Source organism: Meleagris gallopavo, chromosome 3, assembly GCF_905368555.1.
Source record: "Meleagris gallopavo chromosome 3, MGAL_WU_HG_1.1, whole genome shotgun sequence".
In the NCBI taxonomy this organism is placed as follows: Eukaryota; Metazoa; Chordata; class Aves; order Galliformes; family Phasianidae; genus Meleagris; species Meleagris gallopavo.
Window position 1 is genome coordinate 2,911,021 of NC_139406.1, and position 17,802 is coordinate 2,928,822.

Below are 17,802 nucleotides of genomic sequence, written 5' to 3' on the forward strand. Positions count from 1 at the left end.
TGCTCTTGCAGCCATTCCCCAACATTTTATCATGAAATACATTTTGAATTCACTGTTTTTGAATTATATGCCAATTAAAATCCATGTTTTTTACAGTGCTATGATTAGTTTTTCTGAAGTAACTGCAAAAAACATTTTATTTTGTTAATTGAATGAATATTTATTGCCATACAAGCATTAAAACCGCACTAAAAGATCTTGAATGCTGGAAAGTCATGGAACTTACTTCAGTGAAATTCTTTTAAGTGATCTGTCATGATTTCCTCTTCTACTGAATAAAGTATTAAATATTTAATAAAATATTTTTGACATCTCTGAATCACATGGTAACAAATCCTTTTTTCAAACTATGCTGTCCTTCGGGCTAATCCTTCTGCTTTCCTGTGGAAAACCAGTGCCACAGTTCATGGATTCAGGGTTTTTTTTTTGAAGTAAATCCATTATAGAATATTTTATGAATAGCAAAATAAAATTTCTAGGTATACTTTATGCAAAATTTACAGGAAGATATATTCAGGGAAGGAATATATTTATTAATCTGTATTATTCTGATTTTACTTCTGCAGGTTTTTTATTTGTATTAAATTAGTTTTACCTTCAAATATATGAGTGGCATTACTAAATTACTAAAAAGTGTGCAAGGTTAAATACATAGAACTTACGTACTTTAAGTATTTTTCCTCTTTTTTTAACTTTTCTTCATATGTGGCATACGATGGTATCGATGTTACTGTATTTTGTGTAGTTTTGTAAATTATGAAAACAGAAATATGTACTTGGTTCGTGTCTAACAAGAAAAATGCACAAATAGTTTGCATCTTGCATCATTTATAAGCACAGTTTTACTGTATTTCAACATTTGAACAGGCAGTTATGTACATAAATACACATTTTAAATCTGCTTACCTAGTTTATTCTAATGCTCCAAAAGTCCCAAGATAAACTGCTGTATCAGTGTAATATATATAGGTGTAAAGCATGAAATACCTGTAGCAGTTTTAAAATATAAAAACACTATTGCGTGTCTGCTAGAGAAGAGAGTTTGAGATTTTTTATTTTTTATTTTTTTAAAAGAAACAGAATATAAACCTTTTGCTGCATTACATTTGCTATTAGCATCTTACTGGTGCTGTAAGTTCCTAACGCATTTCTCAGTTGATGTTTAATCTTTCATACTGGCCATTTCAAATATCAAGGTGAGGCATAGCATGGAGCTCAGGTCAATAATCTGGATTTGAACACAATCAGCTCAAGACAGCAACAGTTTCACCAGCCAGGCTTATCATCTCAGTTAGCTTGTACAGGTAACATTAGAGAGATGGAAAATGTGGAAGAAGCAGAGATTGTTTGTAGAGGGTGGAAGGTAAAGAAGATAGTGACTTAGGGAAGAGAAAGGATGGTAAGCATTTACAAACTTTCTAATTTTACTGTATTCAAGAATTTTTCTAAGTGACAGAGGAAAATATAAAGTTATTTACAGGATCTTTTGTGCATAATTTTCAAGATATCCCAGTAGATTCTGAAATCACACACCAAAAAAAAGAGGAGGGAATAAAATACACAGCACAAAACATCAAATGTAAGGCATTTATGCATATACATATATATAAAGTGCATTCTATAATGTTTGAAGTAATTCCAAGCTGTGCTCATTCCCTTTTTCGCTGGTTCCCCAAAAAAGGCAGCATAAAAGACTGTATGTCAATCAACTACCAGGTAGAAAGTAAGAAGCTTCATCTCTATTATTATTAACAGGTAATAGACTTCAAATATTTTCCCTTTTTGTATATTAATGAAACCATGATTTCTTGTATAATAAGAAAGAAAAGACAATCTGTTGCTCAAAATAACAGCAACAGCATACTTGCCTAGAAATTGAGAATGTTTTAAATTTGTGCTCTGTCTTGTTCACCTTGTCTTGTACTTAAGCCTAAGTCTCTCACCACAGGCAAGTGTTCTGGTCATGAAAAGTCTGGACTTTTCTAATATCTCTCTTCTTTTTGCCTGGAATCTATTTAACTATATCTTGCTGAACAGGACAGGCAAAAAAGAGGGTTATATTGTAGCTCAGTGACTGTAGCACCACAGTTTTTCCTTACAGCTATAGTTTTGAGGAGAAGTACGGTGCTGAGACATCTTCTCTCTTGAAATCACCATGTAAATCCCCAGGAAATACTTTGTTTTTATTCATCTTAGTGTAGCATATGTCATGAAAGGAAGTGGATAAAGATCACTTTGTATAAGTTGGAACGCCAAATGCATTTTGCATGGCATAGGAAAGATACAGAAATTTTCTTATATATATGCCTTGTTCTGATCTTACCATTATGGCTTATTTATGCTTAGTTGCTAGTTTTGCTATAAATATGAATATTTCAGTGAATTAATGCTTTCAAAATAAAGGTCTCATAGAAGCTATCTGCTGCAGACTCGGAGTAAGAGCTCCAAAATAGAAAGCAGAGGATCAGCATGTGATTCTTCATTCTACATTCCCAACAAGGCTTCCCTCAGTAGCGAACAGCAGCTGTAGTTAAAAATAGAAAGTGATAAGCAACTAGGATCTTTAATTAAACCCAGAAGTCACCCTCCATAACAGCAAGAAGTTCAAAGAAACAATGAAGTCTCTCCAGTTCCTTAGTGCTGAAGCATTCGTGTCAGATGCTGAGTTTGCGAGGAAGAATCTTGGCAGTGTTGCCCACAATCTTTTTCCTCTTCTTTTTAAAGCCAGCTATTTACTGGAGCAAAGGGAAGTGATTCATGACTTGGTTGAGACCTGGCCACTTGCTGACTTTAATATAGGAAAACTTCTGGGAACTACTGTGGACTACCAGGAAGATCTGAGCCATAGAAGATGCTCAGTGTGCTTGGAGAGCTGTCTGACAGGGCTGAGAGACTATGTGCTGAATCATCCTTCTCCCTGTGTGAAAAGGTTGAAAGTGGTGGACCTGACAGGTATAAAAGATGTTGAAGTTCAGCTTTGTGAATGTAAGAAGACAATGGGGAGGTGGGCCAGGACAAAGCTGCTCTCAAAGCTTTGTTTAGAAGTGCTGGTCCACCTGCAACAAACGCAATGCAAGCCACATGCCTTTGAAATCAGTATTGATGTGCTAATAGACTTGTTTGTTACAGAACGCAACTATGAGCTTGTAGCGCAGGCCCTGCTGCAGAAACGTTATTGTCCACTGAAGATCTGCTGTGTGGCATTTAGAGCTGACAACCTGGCTTTGCAGAAATTCTTCTACATCATAAAGCTCACTGATCCCTCTTTGTTGCGCAAACTGGAAGTAGTTCACAATGTTCGCTTGGAAATGGAACACTTGCAAATACTCTTCAACAGTATTCACTTCCCTTTACTGATGTCCTTGACCTTGCCAGCTCGAACATTTAATGTGCGGAGGCTCACAGCTACAGATGAACTGATGCTTACTACCATTGGAAAAAAGATGGGTGAAATGACGCAACTGACTGAGCTCAGTCTGGCATTTTCTATTCTCACAGGAAGAATAAGGAAGCTGCTCAGGTAACTTGCTTATCTTACTGTCAGTCAGAATGTAAGGAACAGCAATGAGTGCCATCAGTAATTTGAGAACATTATAGAATAAGTGAAGTGAGAATATTTCAGGTGATATGTGAGTATGGGAAGCAGAAAACTAGGAAAGAGTATTTGTTGGGGAGAGGTCAATAAATTGTCAAATGTAATCAGAAGAGCTGATTGCTCCTGTTAGTCTTCCAGAGTCCATCTGATAAGTATGATTTGAATATGCTTTTGGCTCTTGACACAAGATAGAGATACACTCAGGTTTGTCACAATCTTGAGCTTATATCTCAATCAGCTTGGGCTGGCCTTTGAAACAAGATCTAAGTCATACTCAGTGTTTTTTTTCAAGATTTCTAGTGAATTTTTTCCCTCTAAAAATTGGACAGTAAATACAGATTTCACAGATAATTTATTTTTAGATAGATAGAGGGATATTAAACTCATTTGAGACTGATTTAAATTGTTCATTGTGTTTTCCGGTCTCAGGGTAGGAGAGATCTGATGCCTTTCTCTACTGCAAATTAAGCTAACATATGAATATTCATAATTATTTCCATAAAAGAATGGCAGTTCTTAAAAATATAACAAGCTACTAGTGATCTGTGTTCATATTTGAACTGAAAATCAAGTTGAATATGAGCATCGGAAAAAAAAACAGACAAAAGTTTTGAAACAGATCAGCTTGGTCTAAAATTTCTCCTGTACAAAGAACGCACTTCATTTAAATGTTGTTAAGAGATCAAACAGTGGATATTAGCACAGGAAGGTGTTGGTATGTTTCAGCAGTGGCAACAACAATGTGAAAAACACGCCATTTTCCAGACTTCCATGCAGATTTTTATGGACACAGCATGTGGACTGTTGCTCATTACTGGTGAAAATGGTGGCAACTATGTTGAAAAAATAATTTTTTGGAGCTGAGAATTTGCTCATTATTGTGCTCTTTGTAACTGTTGTAGTTTCCATGGAAATAAATAGGATGCATTACTTTTGGAGCGACATGCATAAACAATGAGTTTCTAATCTTTATCCAGTTGAGATATGTGGAAGAATTCTTGTTGAGGTTCTCTACATCTGAAAGGGATCTTTTTTTATTTTCATCAGTTAATATTATTTTATATTCAACTAAAACATTTGCATACAATCCCAGGTACACTTTTTCCAACCAGAATGTCTTCATCAGAATGTCTGTTTGAAACTTCAGAACAAAATTACATGTAAAACTCTTGGGCATTTAAAAACATGAAGTAAAAACAAAACTAGAAATAAACAGTGATATGTTAGAATGCTGATTGGCTTTCCTCTTGGAATGAATCCTTTCTTAACAGACATGATTGAAATCTCATGAATGATAACAGCTTTGTGAAAGAAGTCATCGATGTTTTTATTGTTGTAATGATCTGTTATTAATTCAGCAAGTAATGGAACCTGACAACATATAAATGTTTACAAAATAGACAGAGAGATTGTTACAAAATTAATTCCCTTTAAACCAAAACATTTGGAGTGATGAAAGGCTTGGGAAGCAAAATATGTTTCTCATTGTTGGCATATGCTTCATGGTTAAAGGAAATTAAAAAAAATAATGATTGCGGCTGATGGCTGCACTCATAATACGGATAGAAATGTGAAATTTTTTCAAAATAGTTTTTCAGTGTTTCGTGACATAAAACCTTTTCTTTTTAATTCTACAGCCCACTAAAAACTCCACTGAAGATGCTGGATGTTTCTAACTGCTCACTGAACAATGCTGATATGGTCTATTTAGCCAATAGTATCCATTCTTATCACTTGGAAGCACTGGACCTGAGTGGGCACAATATTCCTGAACTTTATCCATCAACATTCTTTAAGCTTCTTAGCCATTCCTCTCCAGTGCTTAGGAGTCTTGTCTTGGAGGACTGTAACATCCAAGACACTCATGTCAATATGTTGATTGTAGCATTAAGCCCTTGTCAGAAACTGCAGGAGTTTAAGTTTCTTGGAAATCCATTGTCATCCCAAGCACTTAAACACCTTTTCACATTTCTCTGTGAGTTGCCAGTGCTGAAAAATGTGGAGTTTCCAGTTCCAAAGGACTGCTACCCTATTGACATCACCTACCCAATTGACGATACCAGTCTCTGCAGATTTGATCATCAAAAATATGACAGTATAGCAGAGGAGCTTAACTTCATTTTACTCCAAGCAAATCGGGAGGATGTGAAAGCTTCAACTCCGCTCTTTGGCAGTTATGATGCAGCTGTTCAGGAGACAAATGATGAACTGGGAGCTTATTTGATCAAGTCCTTCAAAGAGACTTTAGAAAAGTTAACTACTTCTCTTAGCAAAATGAGTTAAATGTGTAACATATTTTCAATAAGTTGGCCTGACAAATCAAAAGCTAGTTTATTCTTTTCTGGAACAGTGTCTTTCATTGATCAGTCTTCAGTTTTCTTTAGTTTCCGGGCTGAATTTATGTTGTTTTAATAGTTCATGGTCATCAGAGGTTTTTTAACTATCTTACTGCATAACATTTACATAAATACAGCTTGTTCTCAAAAGAGGGGAAAACCTCAATAGTTTACTATTTTACACAAAAAGCATTTTGTTTCTTAGTAAAACAAGGTGTCTGAAATTGGCTACTTTCTTCTACATTTTTCTCCAGACTTGGCAATGAGGTTTGCCACTAAACAGAAAAGACAAGGAAGTCTTTCCCCAGGTCCAGCAGGATCCCTCAATGACTGTGTATATTCTTGTACTGCAAGCACAGTAAATGGCACATGGCAAATCGAATGATTGACTGATAACAGAGGATTCCCCTTCACCTCACTCCAGCAGTACAAAGTAAACTTGGCAAAATGTATTTCACAAAGAAGTTCTGGCACAGTTCTGCGCAGCCGGGCTTGTGATATCAACAAGCAAGCACCTCAAGATGCTCCCTTTGTGGAATTTGTGGTTTTGGCCATTGGAATATACCTGGCTGCTCTCAGCTGTTTTTGAAAGATAGCCTAGGACAATGGTAGTAATACAAAAATGAGTAGTGTGGAAAAAAATGAATCAAGGGACAATTTAGAATTGTGGAAAAGGGGTAGAGAAGGCTGCTAAGTAAATACATAACTTACATTCTTCTTTTTAATATATTTGATCCATTAAATATATGATGGTAAGACTGCAATGAATGGACTTGAACTATTTGTGTTTACATAGTGCTAAAAAAAGCTAAAGGAAATCAAAGTTGCTAAGGCAAACATTCATGACATAGAAAAAAAGAAAAAAAAAATTGGGTTACCTATAGTCTAGTTTATATTTGCACAGAGTTCCAGATGAGCCCTTTTTCTTGCCTCCCTTTGACCTTTTGTATGAGGACTAACAGCTGACCTAGGCAACTGACTACTACTCTTAACATTTTCCTCCCTCTGATCTTGCTGTTCTTTCTATCCTAGTCTTGACTCAAGTTTTCTCAGCCAAACATAGATGGTTTGAATTTTGTGAGACTGAAGATCTGCATCTTTGTCGTGAGAAGTGGCACATTTTGTTGCTCAGAGAGATTATTCCATTTAGAATAGATGTAACCTATGGGTAGTAATTTCTGCACACTGGCTATAATTTCTGCAGGCCAGCTAAAATACTATGTCTGAAAGTGAAGACTGACTATTTTAGAAGCATACTGTGCTCCAACAACCTGTCCCTGCCTATTTCAATGCACACAAAATAGTTTGTTCCTAGATTACTTCTTATTTAGGAGTATTTATATGCCTTATGAGTACTGCAGCTTTCTCACTGCTTTCTTCTTGCCAAAAAACAGTCCTGACCCCCACTTTTGTTTACTTATTTATCACAGACTTCTCCCCATTTTTCATTTTCAACAATATGCACCCTATGCTGTCAATTTATGTCTGTCTGGGCCAGAAGGATGTGGAGACACTAAAAAGTTTTAGTGCCCATTCCACACTGAGGATTAGTAGTTGTTAAGTCTTTTTCAAATATTCCCTTTTAGAACAAACAATGGGGGACACAGCATTAAAGGAATAGTGCACATGCATCACTACATGCACAGTGATTATGAATGACTGACATGTGGCTGGAGCACATGGATCCACGTGTCCAGTATCTTTGGATCCTGTTTTTGTGAAGCCATTTGCTCTACAGCATCATTTCCAAGGCTTTGTGAGCTTTTACATGGGCTGTTCCAAAAGTAATGTCTCCTATCTTATTATATTTGTCCACGACATCAGAGGTGGATGTTCATGGTATGGCAGTAGAGGTTGAACCTTCCCAAAAAGATTCCATTATATTTCATTGCAATGCAACAGATGACAACAGGAACAGTTTGAAAAAATTATGACTGATACAGAAGTGCATATGAAGATAAGAATTGGAACTTAGTTCCTCCATGTGGAAAAAATTGCAGTTGTTTACACTCATTCACTGACACTGAATATTTATGTAAACCAAACTGTGGACGTTTGTACAATAAAGCAGTGGGTGATGTGTTTCAGCAGTGGCAATAACAACATGAAAGACAAGCCATGTTCCAGGTGGCAATGCACAACTGACACGCCATGAAATGAAATCTCAATCAGCTAAACCATGCAAATAGGTGGATTATGACCAGGAAACTGTATATGGAGCTGAATATTGGCTTCAATGAATTAGAAATAATGGTGGCAACATTGGGATATTGCAAAGTTCGCACCAGGTCCCATGAACGCTCACATGGGGAAAGAAAGAACACCATATACAAATTTGTCAGGACCTATTGAACAGACTAAAGGTGACAGTTTCCTGAAATGCATCATTACTGGTGACAAGATGTAGTGTAACCACTACAAACTGTAGTCAAAACGGTAGTCCATGGAGTGGTGACATGTGAATTCTCCATGGAAAGGAACATTCAAGATGCAGTCCTCATAGGGTAAAGTAACGTGTAATGTCACTGGGGACAAAAAAGTGGTGATCCTTTCAGATTTCCCAGAACCTAGACAAACCACTTCTGACCACTTCATCACGATGCTGACTAAGATGAAGGCTCAAACTTGCAGAATCAGGTCAGAGATGGATAAAAACTTTCTCTTGCAATATAATAATGTCAGGCTCCATACCAGTTTGAAGACTGTGGAGCACATTGACTCTCTTGTTTGGACTGTCCTACCACACCCACCTAATAGTCCAGATTTAGTGCTTTCTGATTTCCATCTTTTCAGACTGGTGAAAGATGTAATCCACGGGCAGCATTTTCCTATCATAGCATCTGTAAAATGGTGTGTCACCTCTGCTGGTGAAAATTTTTAAAAGTATAGCTCTTGTTCATTGCTGGTGACTACGTTGAAAAATAGTGTTTTGTAGCTGAGAATTAGCTCAATCAAATAGAACTACGATGTTCTTTGTATCAATTGTAGTTTCCATAGAAATAAATAGGAGGCATTTTTTTCAGAGCAGCGACATAAAATGCATTTTGATAGGACCGAAGCAAAATTTTTATTCTTTACAGTTATGTGTTAAAATTGTAGTCTATGAAATGTAGTATTAATTAAAATACCTGCTTTGAATATTGTAGAAACCAAAAGGCAGAACTTTAACAGTCGTGAGACCCTGCTAGTATTTAACAAAGCGGTTTTACAGGCACAAAACTGTGTTTGTCTAAAAACTTGTTTAAAATGTGTCATATTTAGGAGGAGAAGGGATTTCCACCATTATGGAATGGAGTCAGTTTTGGCTTTGTTTTGTTTGTTGTTTGTTTTGGTTTGGTTGTTGTTTTTTTTTTAATTTTGTTTAAATCACACAATTCCCAGCTTTACAGCCAAATTTTTCCAAATTTTGAAAAGCTTCTACTTTTGCTTTGATGACAGTTGCTCCTTTGCAGAAATTCCATCTTCAGCTCTCAGGCATTTTACTTTTGCTTCTTGAGTTTCTTTCTTAATTATGGTTATTAGTGATGCTTTTAAATACAGACCAAGACGTAGCATTTTCTTGCTGACCAGGCTTACTGTAACAAGAATGTGTGCTGTCTCCCAGAAGAATTCCTGTGTGTCTCCTGTTCAAGAACTGCTATTTATATTCTGGGCCTGGTCTTTCTTCCTCTTGCCTTGTGTGTGGGACTTGGCATTATGCTGTTACTACTGTAGTATTGAAGCCCCAGTGCAACAGCTACCTAAGTATTACAGGTTATCCTGTGCAGGAGTAGATAGGTATCAGTTTAATTCATCTCCTTCTAAAGGACAATCTTTCTATGTTGCACCAACCTGGAGCCTTGTCGTTGATATTGCTAGCTATGGATATTTTAAATTATGAATCAGGACTCAAAATGCCATGAGATTTTAAAATAAATTTGTTTTATTGTTGTTTTATTTCCATGCTGTTAATTACAGGTTTATATTGTAAGCAATTCTCATGTTTAGATTTATTATTGAGCTCAAAGTTCAATAAAGGTAAAGGATCAACTCCTTTTGCTGCTTTTGCAAAAGATGAAATTCTTATGTTTGCAAATTTTGAGCTATCCTAGGTAGTAAAATAATGCAATATATGACAAAAATGAATACAGCTTCACAATACTGTGATACTAATGCTCCAGCAGCATTTATGCTAACTGAAAGATTTCTAAAGTTGCAATCACCTCAACAGTTCCAAATGCTTGTAAATAGTAAACACTATGAAAGGATGTATGTGTAGATTTATTTTGATAAAATCAGTGGAAGTTGTTATAAAGATTCTTCCTCTTTGTGCAGAATTTTGTTTTCAGAAGCCCTTCATGGCTAAACAGCCATAGGTGAGATGGTCAGCAATTTCTTGGTAGCAAAGATATTTTCCTTTATGAATTAATATAATGCTGGGGCAGGGACAGAGTACAGCTGCTATAAGAAACATATGCTGTCTATGTGTGTTCTGATTTCAAGGGTAAGGGGATCTTTCTCCCCTTTTGGGGAAAAGGAAAGGAAAACAACACAGTCAAGATAAGGAGAGATAAAAAATTTATTACAAATGGTAGAAGAATGTAAGATAATAATAAGAAAGATAGTTATTATTAATGACTCAAATGAGAGGGAGAGAAAGGCTACAGATGTGCTGTTCACTGCACTGCTGAAATCTGGAAGTGTCTCACCCCCATCACCCAGCATCGGAGATCACGTGGAGGCTCCTTGGGAATGTACTACATCTCAGTGTAGCTTCCTCTTGGAGAGTCAGAACTTACATGAGGCTGCTAAAAAATCAGGAAGCGCAGCTCTACAGTGCACTGTGCCTCTGCACACAACAGCCTGTCACAAGATGTCATGATATGAAATATTGACATAACCAGGACAGTGTGTATAGGAAAACCATGTATAGCATAGAGGATTTTAAAGCAGAATGGGAAAATGGAAGAAATGTTGGCTTTTAGGAATGAACAACAGGTCTGAAAGATTTTCACTGTTTCAGCAACGAAGCTGAAGCAATTTTTTCTTCTGAGCATCCTTGCTGCCTCTTTCTAAAAGGTTATGTTGCAATCATCACCATCTTCCTTACAGGAATCAAGGTCAAATAAAAGTGAAGGATGGAAAAGAAGGTAAAGGTGGCAATTAGCAAAGTAAGTTATTAAATAATTGGTGACAAACTCTGAAGTAATGGATTGACACATAGCAGGCTATGGTGCCATATCACCCATGCAAAGTATTACTGTCTTCTGTAATCCCAAAGATTCATAGTGGCTTTTTTTTCTTTACCTGCCTTAATAGTTTCAGCTGTGCACATTTCTCTTTTGCGCAACCACTTTCAGAAATGTCATGCTGCGTGAGAAAAGCTATTCATCTTCCAATTCTTTAGAGGAGTTTGGGAGCAAAGCCAACCCCCTTCCTGAAAGTCTTCCTTTTATTTTATCTGCCTTGATGAAGAGTGTCTCTGCAAGTAGCATAATTGTGCAAGACTGAACAACAGAGGACTGAAAACAGGAGGGTGCTACTGTGGCAATGAAGATAATACTCCCTTTAGATGAGATAATAAAATCATACATGCCAACAAAAATGCTAGAAAGCTATGGTTTTGTTTTTGTTTTTTTTTTTTTAATTGAAGCTACTGATAAAACAGAATAGTTCATAAGCCAAAGCTTGCTCAACAGCCCCTACCTTGTTTGCTTTAGAACTCTGACTTCTGCTTCTACAAAGCAGAGATCCACAAGTTTACCAACTGACCACCCTTCAGAGTGTGAGAGAAACTACATAGGGTGTCTAGGGTGAGGATTCTATAAAATAGAGGATCCAGGTGGGCTGAGAGTTTTGGAAAGGTGACAGACTGCTCTTTTGCAGAATCAGCCTTCCTCAGTCTCACATGGACTACAGTAGTACGAGATAATCTGAATACGTTGTGGATAGTGTGGGGAAGGAAACATGGTTCCGTTATAGGAATTCAAAGAAGTAACAGGTATGATAGATGGAAAAGTTCTCCAAAAGTATGAGCTATTAGTTAACTCCAAGGAGACAGCTAAGCAAGACACAGCTGTTCACTCATCCTCTCCTGCAGTGGGATGGGAGAGAAAACTGGGATGGTAAAAGTGTGAGAACTTGTGGAGTGAGATAAGGACAGTTTAATTAGGTAGAGCAAAATCTACGTACACAAGCAAAGCCAAACAAAGATTCACTATTTCCAACTGGCAGGCTGATGATCAGCCATTTTTAGGAAGTAGGGCTTCACCATGCATAATAGCAAATGCCATAACTATGAATGCATTCCCCACTCTGCCTTTTCCTTCACCCAGCTCTTAGGCTGAGCATGACATCATGTGGTATCAAATACCCCTGTGGTCACCTGGAACCAGATGTTCTGGCTGTGTCCCCTCCCATCTTCTTGTGCATCTCCAGCCTACTTCTGCTTGAGCATCATGAGAAATGGAGGCTTTGATGCTCTGTAAGCACTGTACAGCAATGACTAAAGCATCTGGATAGGAATAGTACAGCCAGTTTTGAAGATTTTTATGCAAATTAATTGTGAACTGAGTAAGTATCATGAGAGAATGGTCGGTCACTGGAACAGGGCCGCTCTCAGGACAGTGGTAACCAACTCTTGCTGGAGTTCAGGAAACATTTGGACAATGATTTCAGAAAGATGGCTTGAATTTATGATGATCCTGTGTGGAGCCAGGATTTGAACTTGATGATCCTTGTGGGTCTCTACCAACTCAAATTATTCTATGATATAGTTACTTTTGTTCATCAATGTATTATTAACACTGTTTTGGTCACAAATCCAAAACATAACACCATGCAAATCACTGTTTATTATTTAAATTAACTCTATCCCAATCAAATCAGTACACATGGAAAAACCAACAGTGCATTTGCAGAAGGAAGAAAATGGAGGAAAATTAGGAGGGAGAATATATAAAAGAGTGAAAACAGGAAGAAGGTTAAGAAAACAAGAAGTGTTGGGATTAGGAAGGGCAAGTGAAAGAGTAGAAATGGCTTCTTGTCTCATAAAAAAGACATCTGGAAGTCTCTCATCATCCCTCCTACTCAAATCAGAGCCAGCTTTCAAGATAGATCAAGTTCCTTAGCCTAGATTCTATGCTAGCTTTGAATGTGTATAGAATTAAGGACTGAATATCACATCAATGCATTTCTATTTTCCTAAACCTGAAGCAGTCTGTAAAGTGAACAGTCACTAGGTTTGCTTGTCAGCTTCATAGCTGTATTAAGAGAATGCTGAGAACTGAAGAACAGTCAATTCTACTCTGCATTTGGCCAGAAAGTTTCTGGAGGTGCTTTCCTGCAGTTCACAGTCTCCTGTGACAAGTTATGCCTAACTTAGAAACAGCTTGCTTCTGATTTCCTCTTAACAGAGGAGAGTTTAAACCTCCAAATTCCTGACACTTTTTTATTCTCTATTTCATAGCTGCAAGCTGATAACTCTGCTTCACTGTACAAAAGTTTTCAACCAGTTTGCTATCTGCTGTCAGTTTATCATAGTTCCATCCCTTTCCCCATGGCAACCAAAAGCCAGGCATTATTTCCAAAGGATGATAATTTTGATTCAATAACATTCTTTTAATGCAATATTTCAATGTGGTATCTCACATATGTAGATATCTACGAAGGTAATATCTCCTCTATTTACATGGAAACTACAATAGGTAAAAAGAGCACAATAACATCATTCAATAGAGAAAATTCTCTGCTACAAAACGATGCTTTTCAACATAGCCATCACCATTATTCATTTTGCATTTATGAGTTGATTGAGACACTCTTCATTTCATAGTGTGACAGCTGTGCATGGTCGTCTGGATTGTGGTTTGTCTTTCACATCACTGTCACCACTGCTGAAATGCACTAACATCCAGCAAGGGGCTCCTTGTGCCCCTTCAGCCTTCCTTTCTGCCCCGACAGTACAAGGAATTGAAATGTTCTTGGCCCTGTGCAGCACTGCTCAGAAGCAACTAAAACACTGGTGCATTATTAACATTTTTTCTCCCAAAGCCAGAACATATCATGATATCAGACTTTCTGCAGGGCTCATTAATTTTGAAAAAGTAAAAAAATACTCCTTCTAAAAGATGTGTGGAGTGAGGAATCAGCAGTTTAGCATTCTCACTCACTACCTGGCAACCGGACAGACACAAGTATTGGTTTTTATTGAGATTTTCAGGAAAGATCTATAGAAAAGAGATTATTGTTAGAATATTTTTCTTTTACGGTTCCGTAAGATCTAAAGCTTCCTAAAAATCTTTGTGAATTTTTTAAAGGTGTGATTAAACTAGATATGAAAAAAATTATACCCAACATCTCCTCTCTTCAACAGAAATTAATCCAAATTTTCCTAAAATCCATTTTCCTAAAATATTCTCACAGCTGAATTTTTTTTAATAACATTTTTTTACTCTAATGGAGATAGAATTGCTATACAACAGCACAGTTTTAGCTTTTTTAGCTATGTCACAGAGAAGCTAGAACAAACTGCTCTGCAAGGGAAGGCAAGACAGGAGCCAAGAGAGATCATTACACAGGCAATGACCTTACTGCTTCTGATCTGGTCAATCAGAGTAGGGTACTAATAACAGGGTTCATTGACAGTTCTGGAAAAGCAATTGCTCAGATCCAGGGTCCATTCAGGGGGTCCAGTCAGAAACAGAAGGAGTCAGAGCCAGAGAGAGAGCTATAGTGTAGGACCTAGAGTCCAACCAGAAGACAAACTATCATTAATGTAGGTCCAAAGCCAACTCACGTGGTAGTAACACCAGAGATAGGCAGTCACACTTGTAGCATATATCAGAGACTGAAATGTTTAGTCTGATCTTCAGTAGAGTTCCTGGCACAACAAGGAGAGAATGTGCAAGGTTCCTGATGAGGCTTTTTACAATGATCAATTGGCATATTGGCATGCTTAATATCCTAATAGTCTGCTACCTTTTTTTTTTTTTTTTTTTTTCATCAAACTGAAGGGAAACTAATCTAACAAAAGAACAACTCAGAAGTTAAAGAACTTGGCAGTATTGTCTTCACACCCATATCAAGAGTGTCAGAATCTGCTTCTTAGCTGTGGTTCGGGCTTCCTTGTTATGGAGGAAATGAAGAGCGGACCTTGATTGCCCTTCTTTGCCTAAATGTTATCATGCTGCGACTAGAAATAATTTATCTGAGAGATTAATGCATAAGTCTGTTTTTCAAAAACCTTCTGGTAAGGCACATACATATAAATTCATTAGTACATGTAAACATTGTCCATACTATTACATTTATTACTACTGTTTCATCTCTCTTATTTTCTTGTGTAACTACTCATTTTGACTTCATAAATATGAGCCATTTTCACTATAAGAAATGATAAAATAAAAACACAAATCTCAGTTTTTGCTTTAACACCTCAATATTGTATGCAATTTTACATGGTGTTACAGTTATCTTGTAATTTCTTCATATATTCAGCTTTATTTCACACCATTCTGAGTGCTCGTTGTCACATAGAAGAAATGAGAAAATTGAGATCAAATTAACAAGGGGATAATGAATCCCTGAGAAAATGTTACTGAGGAATTGCCAAGAATGAGGCAAATGAACATCTGCACTGGATTATAATGCTCCAGGAAATCTAAAACGAGTCTATGCTAAAAGAACACTCTGTTAATCTTACTTGGTTTCTTTCCATTTCTTCTTTGTTTATACTTTCTTGGATCCAAGGAAACACCAGTTTCTTTATTAGTACCATGACTGTTCAGATGTGCAAACAAGTGCTTGTAAAATGCCATTTTTGTATATGCTAAAATCAGGACTAGTAGCAACAAGAAAAAATAATGCAAAACTTCAGTTGTTTTTTTTGAGAAGTCATCTCTGTAGACGCAAGCCTCAATTATGCTCAGTCGTAACAGCTAATATAGCCTGGAAATGATTCATTTAGTGCCCTCTCTGTTGCTGTTTTTAGCACCTCAAAGGAGAAAATTACTGCAGAAGTTTTGTGATCAGCATGCATCTTGATCTGAGGAAGAACTTCATGCATTTGCACAGAGCCTGTGTTGATTGCAAATTAGTCAAATGACAGTTAATGCACTAAGTTTTACATTAAAAAATTCAACTATTTTCTGCTTTTTGCAACTTCACCTGTGGTCCAAAAATCACTTGAAGATTTTATTTTTGCTGGTGTATTTTCAGCTATCAAAAGTGTCACAAAGTAAATCCTTGATCCCACTTATTCTGAGTTGGGACACTTCTCATTCTGCTTTCATTGCCATCAGAGATGTAACTTGTTAACACATACTACTCGGTTCTTTCGGTATAACCACAGAAAATAGAAGCTGGGCAGGATAAAAGTCAGTAAAACTGGCATTTTGTTTCTCTAATTAGCAAATTTGACTGTTAAGCAAATGTCCTGTTTTGTTTTTTGCTTCTCTCCAAGAAGCAGAATATTCTGGAAACTCTGAGTTAAAAACAGAGAATGGGAGAAGCTACAAATAACTGCTATATTTTATTTCTGAAAATTAAAAATCTAAGTTCTGCTTTTCCTCCTTTTTCTTGAAATAAACACCTAGAAGTTTAGCTTTAGCTCACTTGGCTACACAACACTTTGAAAAACCTAGCTTTTCTGAACATGTTACAAGTAAGAAATTAATGTCCAAAGTCTTGAGGAGTGATTGTCAGTATCAATATATTAGCTTTCAACTACAGTAAGTAGCAGAGTGGGTATCGCAGACACTACACTGGTAATGTAATTCTGTATCTTAGATTTGTTTCAGCTTTTCTGTTCATTCAGTTCTGTCACACACTTCAAGCTTCTACCTGTGCACATTAATTTAAAACTGATAAAAATAAAACACAGAACTACAATGGTAGTTGGTATTTTTTTTTCATCTGAGAGCTGACTAAGTTTCTAGAAGGCTTTGGGGATGTGCTGTACTCTTGCCAAGGAGAACTGCTTGTTGAAGTGCTAAAGTCCTAAGGAATTTCTGTTTTGTTAAGCTTTGACTAACTAGCTGCTGCCATTTCCTATCCAAGTTGTCTGCCATAGCATTTGTTGTATGAAAAGCTTAACAAACTTGGACAAAAGCATCGTGATCTGAAGACAGAAATGGTATCCTCTTGTAGACAGTCAAACTGGGTAAAGTTGGCGGAAATTTGTGAGACGTCAATGACAAGTCTACTTTTTCTGGAAATACTAGTTCATTTAACAATAGGTCAGCTCTGGTTATACACTTTGTCTTAATCCGTGTGAATTCTTCTAGAAGTGTTGAACCATTCTTATTAGTGTGTCAGAAAATATGTGTTTGTTTGGGTTGTGAAGGAAGGGAAGGATATAGTGGGTTTCTTTTTAGTTTTGAATAGTTTTCTGTCAATCATTGTTGGGTGGGTATGTTTGTGTGCTGAACAATTCTTCCTAAAATAAAAATAAAGAATAAAAAGTCACACTTACTACATGTGAAACTTCTAATTGCTCAAAGCTAATTTTGCCTGCATCTGACTTTAAAGATGCTTAACTAACTGTGTTTTAAATTTTGGAAAAAGAGTCAAGTACCAGGGAAAATGCATTTATTTCTATCTCATAACTAGATGGTAGCTATCCTTTAGCAGCCACAGCTGGCTCCTGCTGGCATTATGTGTTTCATTTTTGTGGTACTTAAGTGCCTTGCTTTTCTTCTTCTTCCTGCTCCATTATTTGTAGGCTATACCTCCTGAGGCTGAGCTTTATTTTTAATATGTGTTGCCTTACCCTGTTCCAGATGAAAATCTGTTCAGTAACTGGCATTCCAGAGACTTCAGCCAGAAAATGATCTGAAGATAAAAGTCACACCTGAAGTTGTGGAGACAGACTACACAGAAAACAGAATTTAC

General features: G+C 36.8%; 1 protein-coding gene across 1 annotated transcript; it reads left to right on the plus strand.

Annotated features, from left to right (window-relative positions):
- Positions 1-2,567: 2,567 nt before the first annotated feature.
- LRRC14B (leucine rich repeat containing 14B) lies at positions 2,568-16,800 on the plus strand. Its single transcript, XM_003204694.5, has 2 exons — positions 2,568-3,520; positions 5,233-16,800. Exons 1-2 carry the CDS (start codon positions 2,616-2,618, stop codon positions 5,876-5,878), a joined length of 1,551 nt encoding a protein of 516 aa, XP_003204742.1. The 5' UTR covers positions 2,568-2,615; the 3' UTR covers positions 5,879-16,800.
- Positions 16,801-17,802: the final 1,002 nt, after the last annotated feature.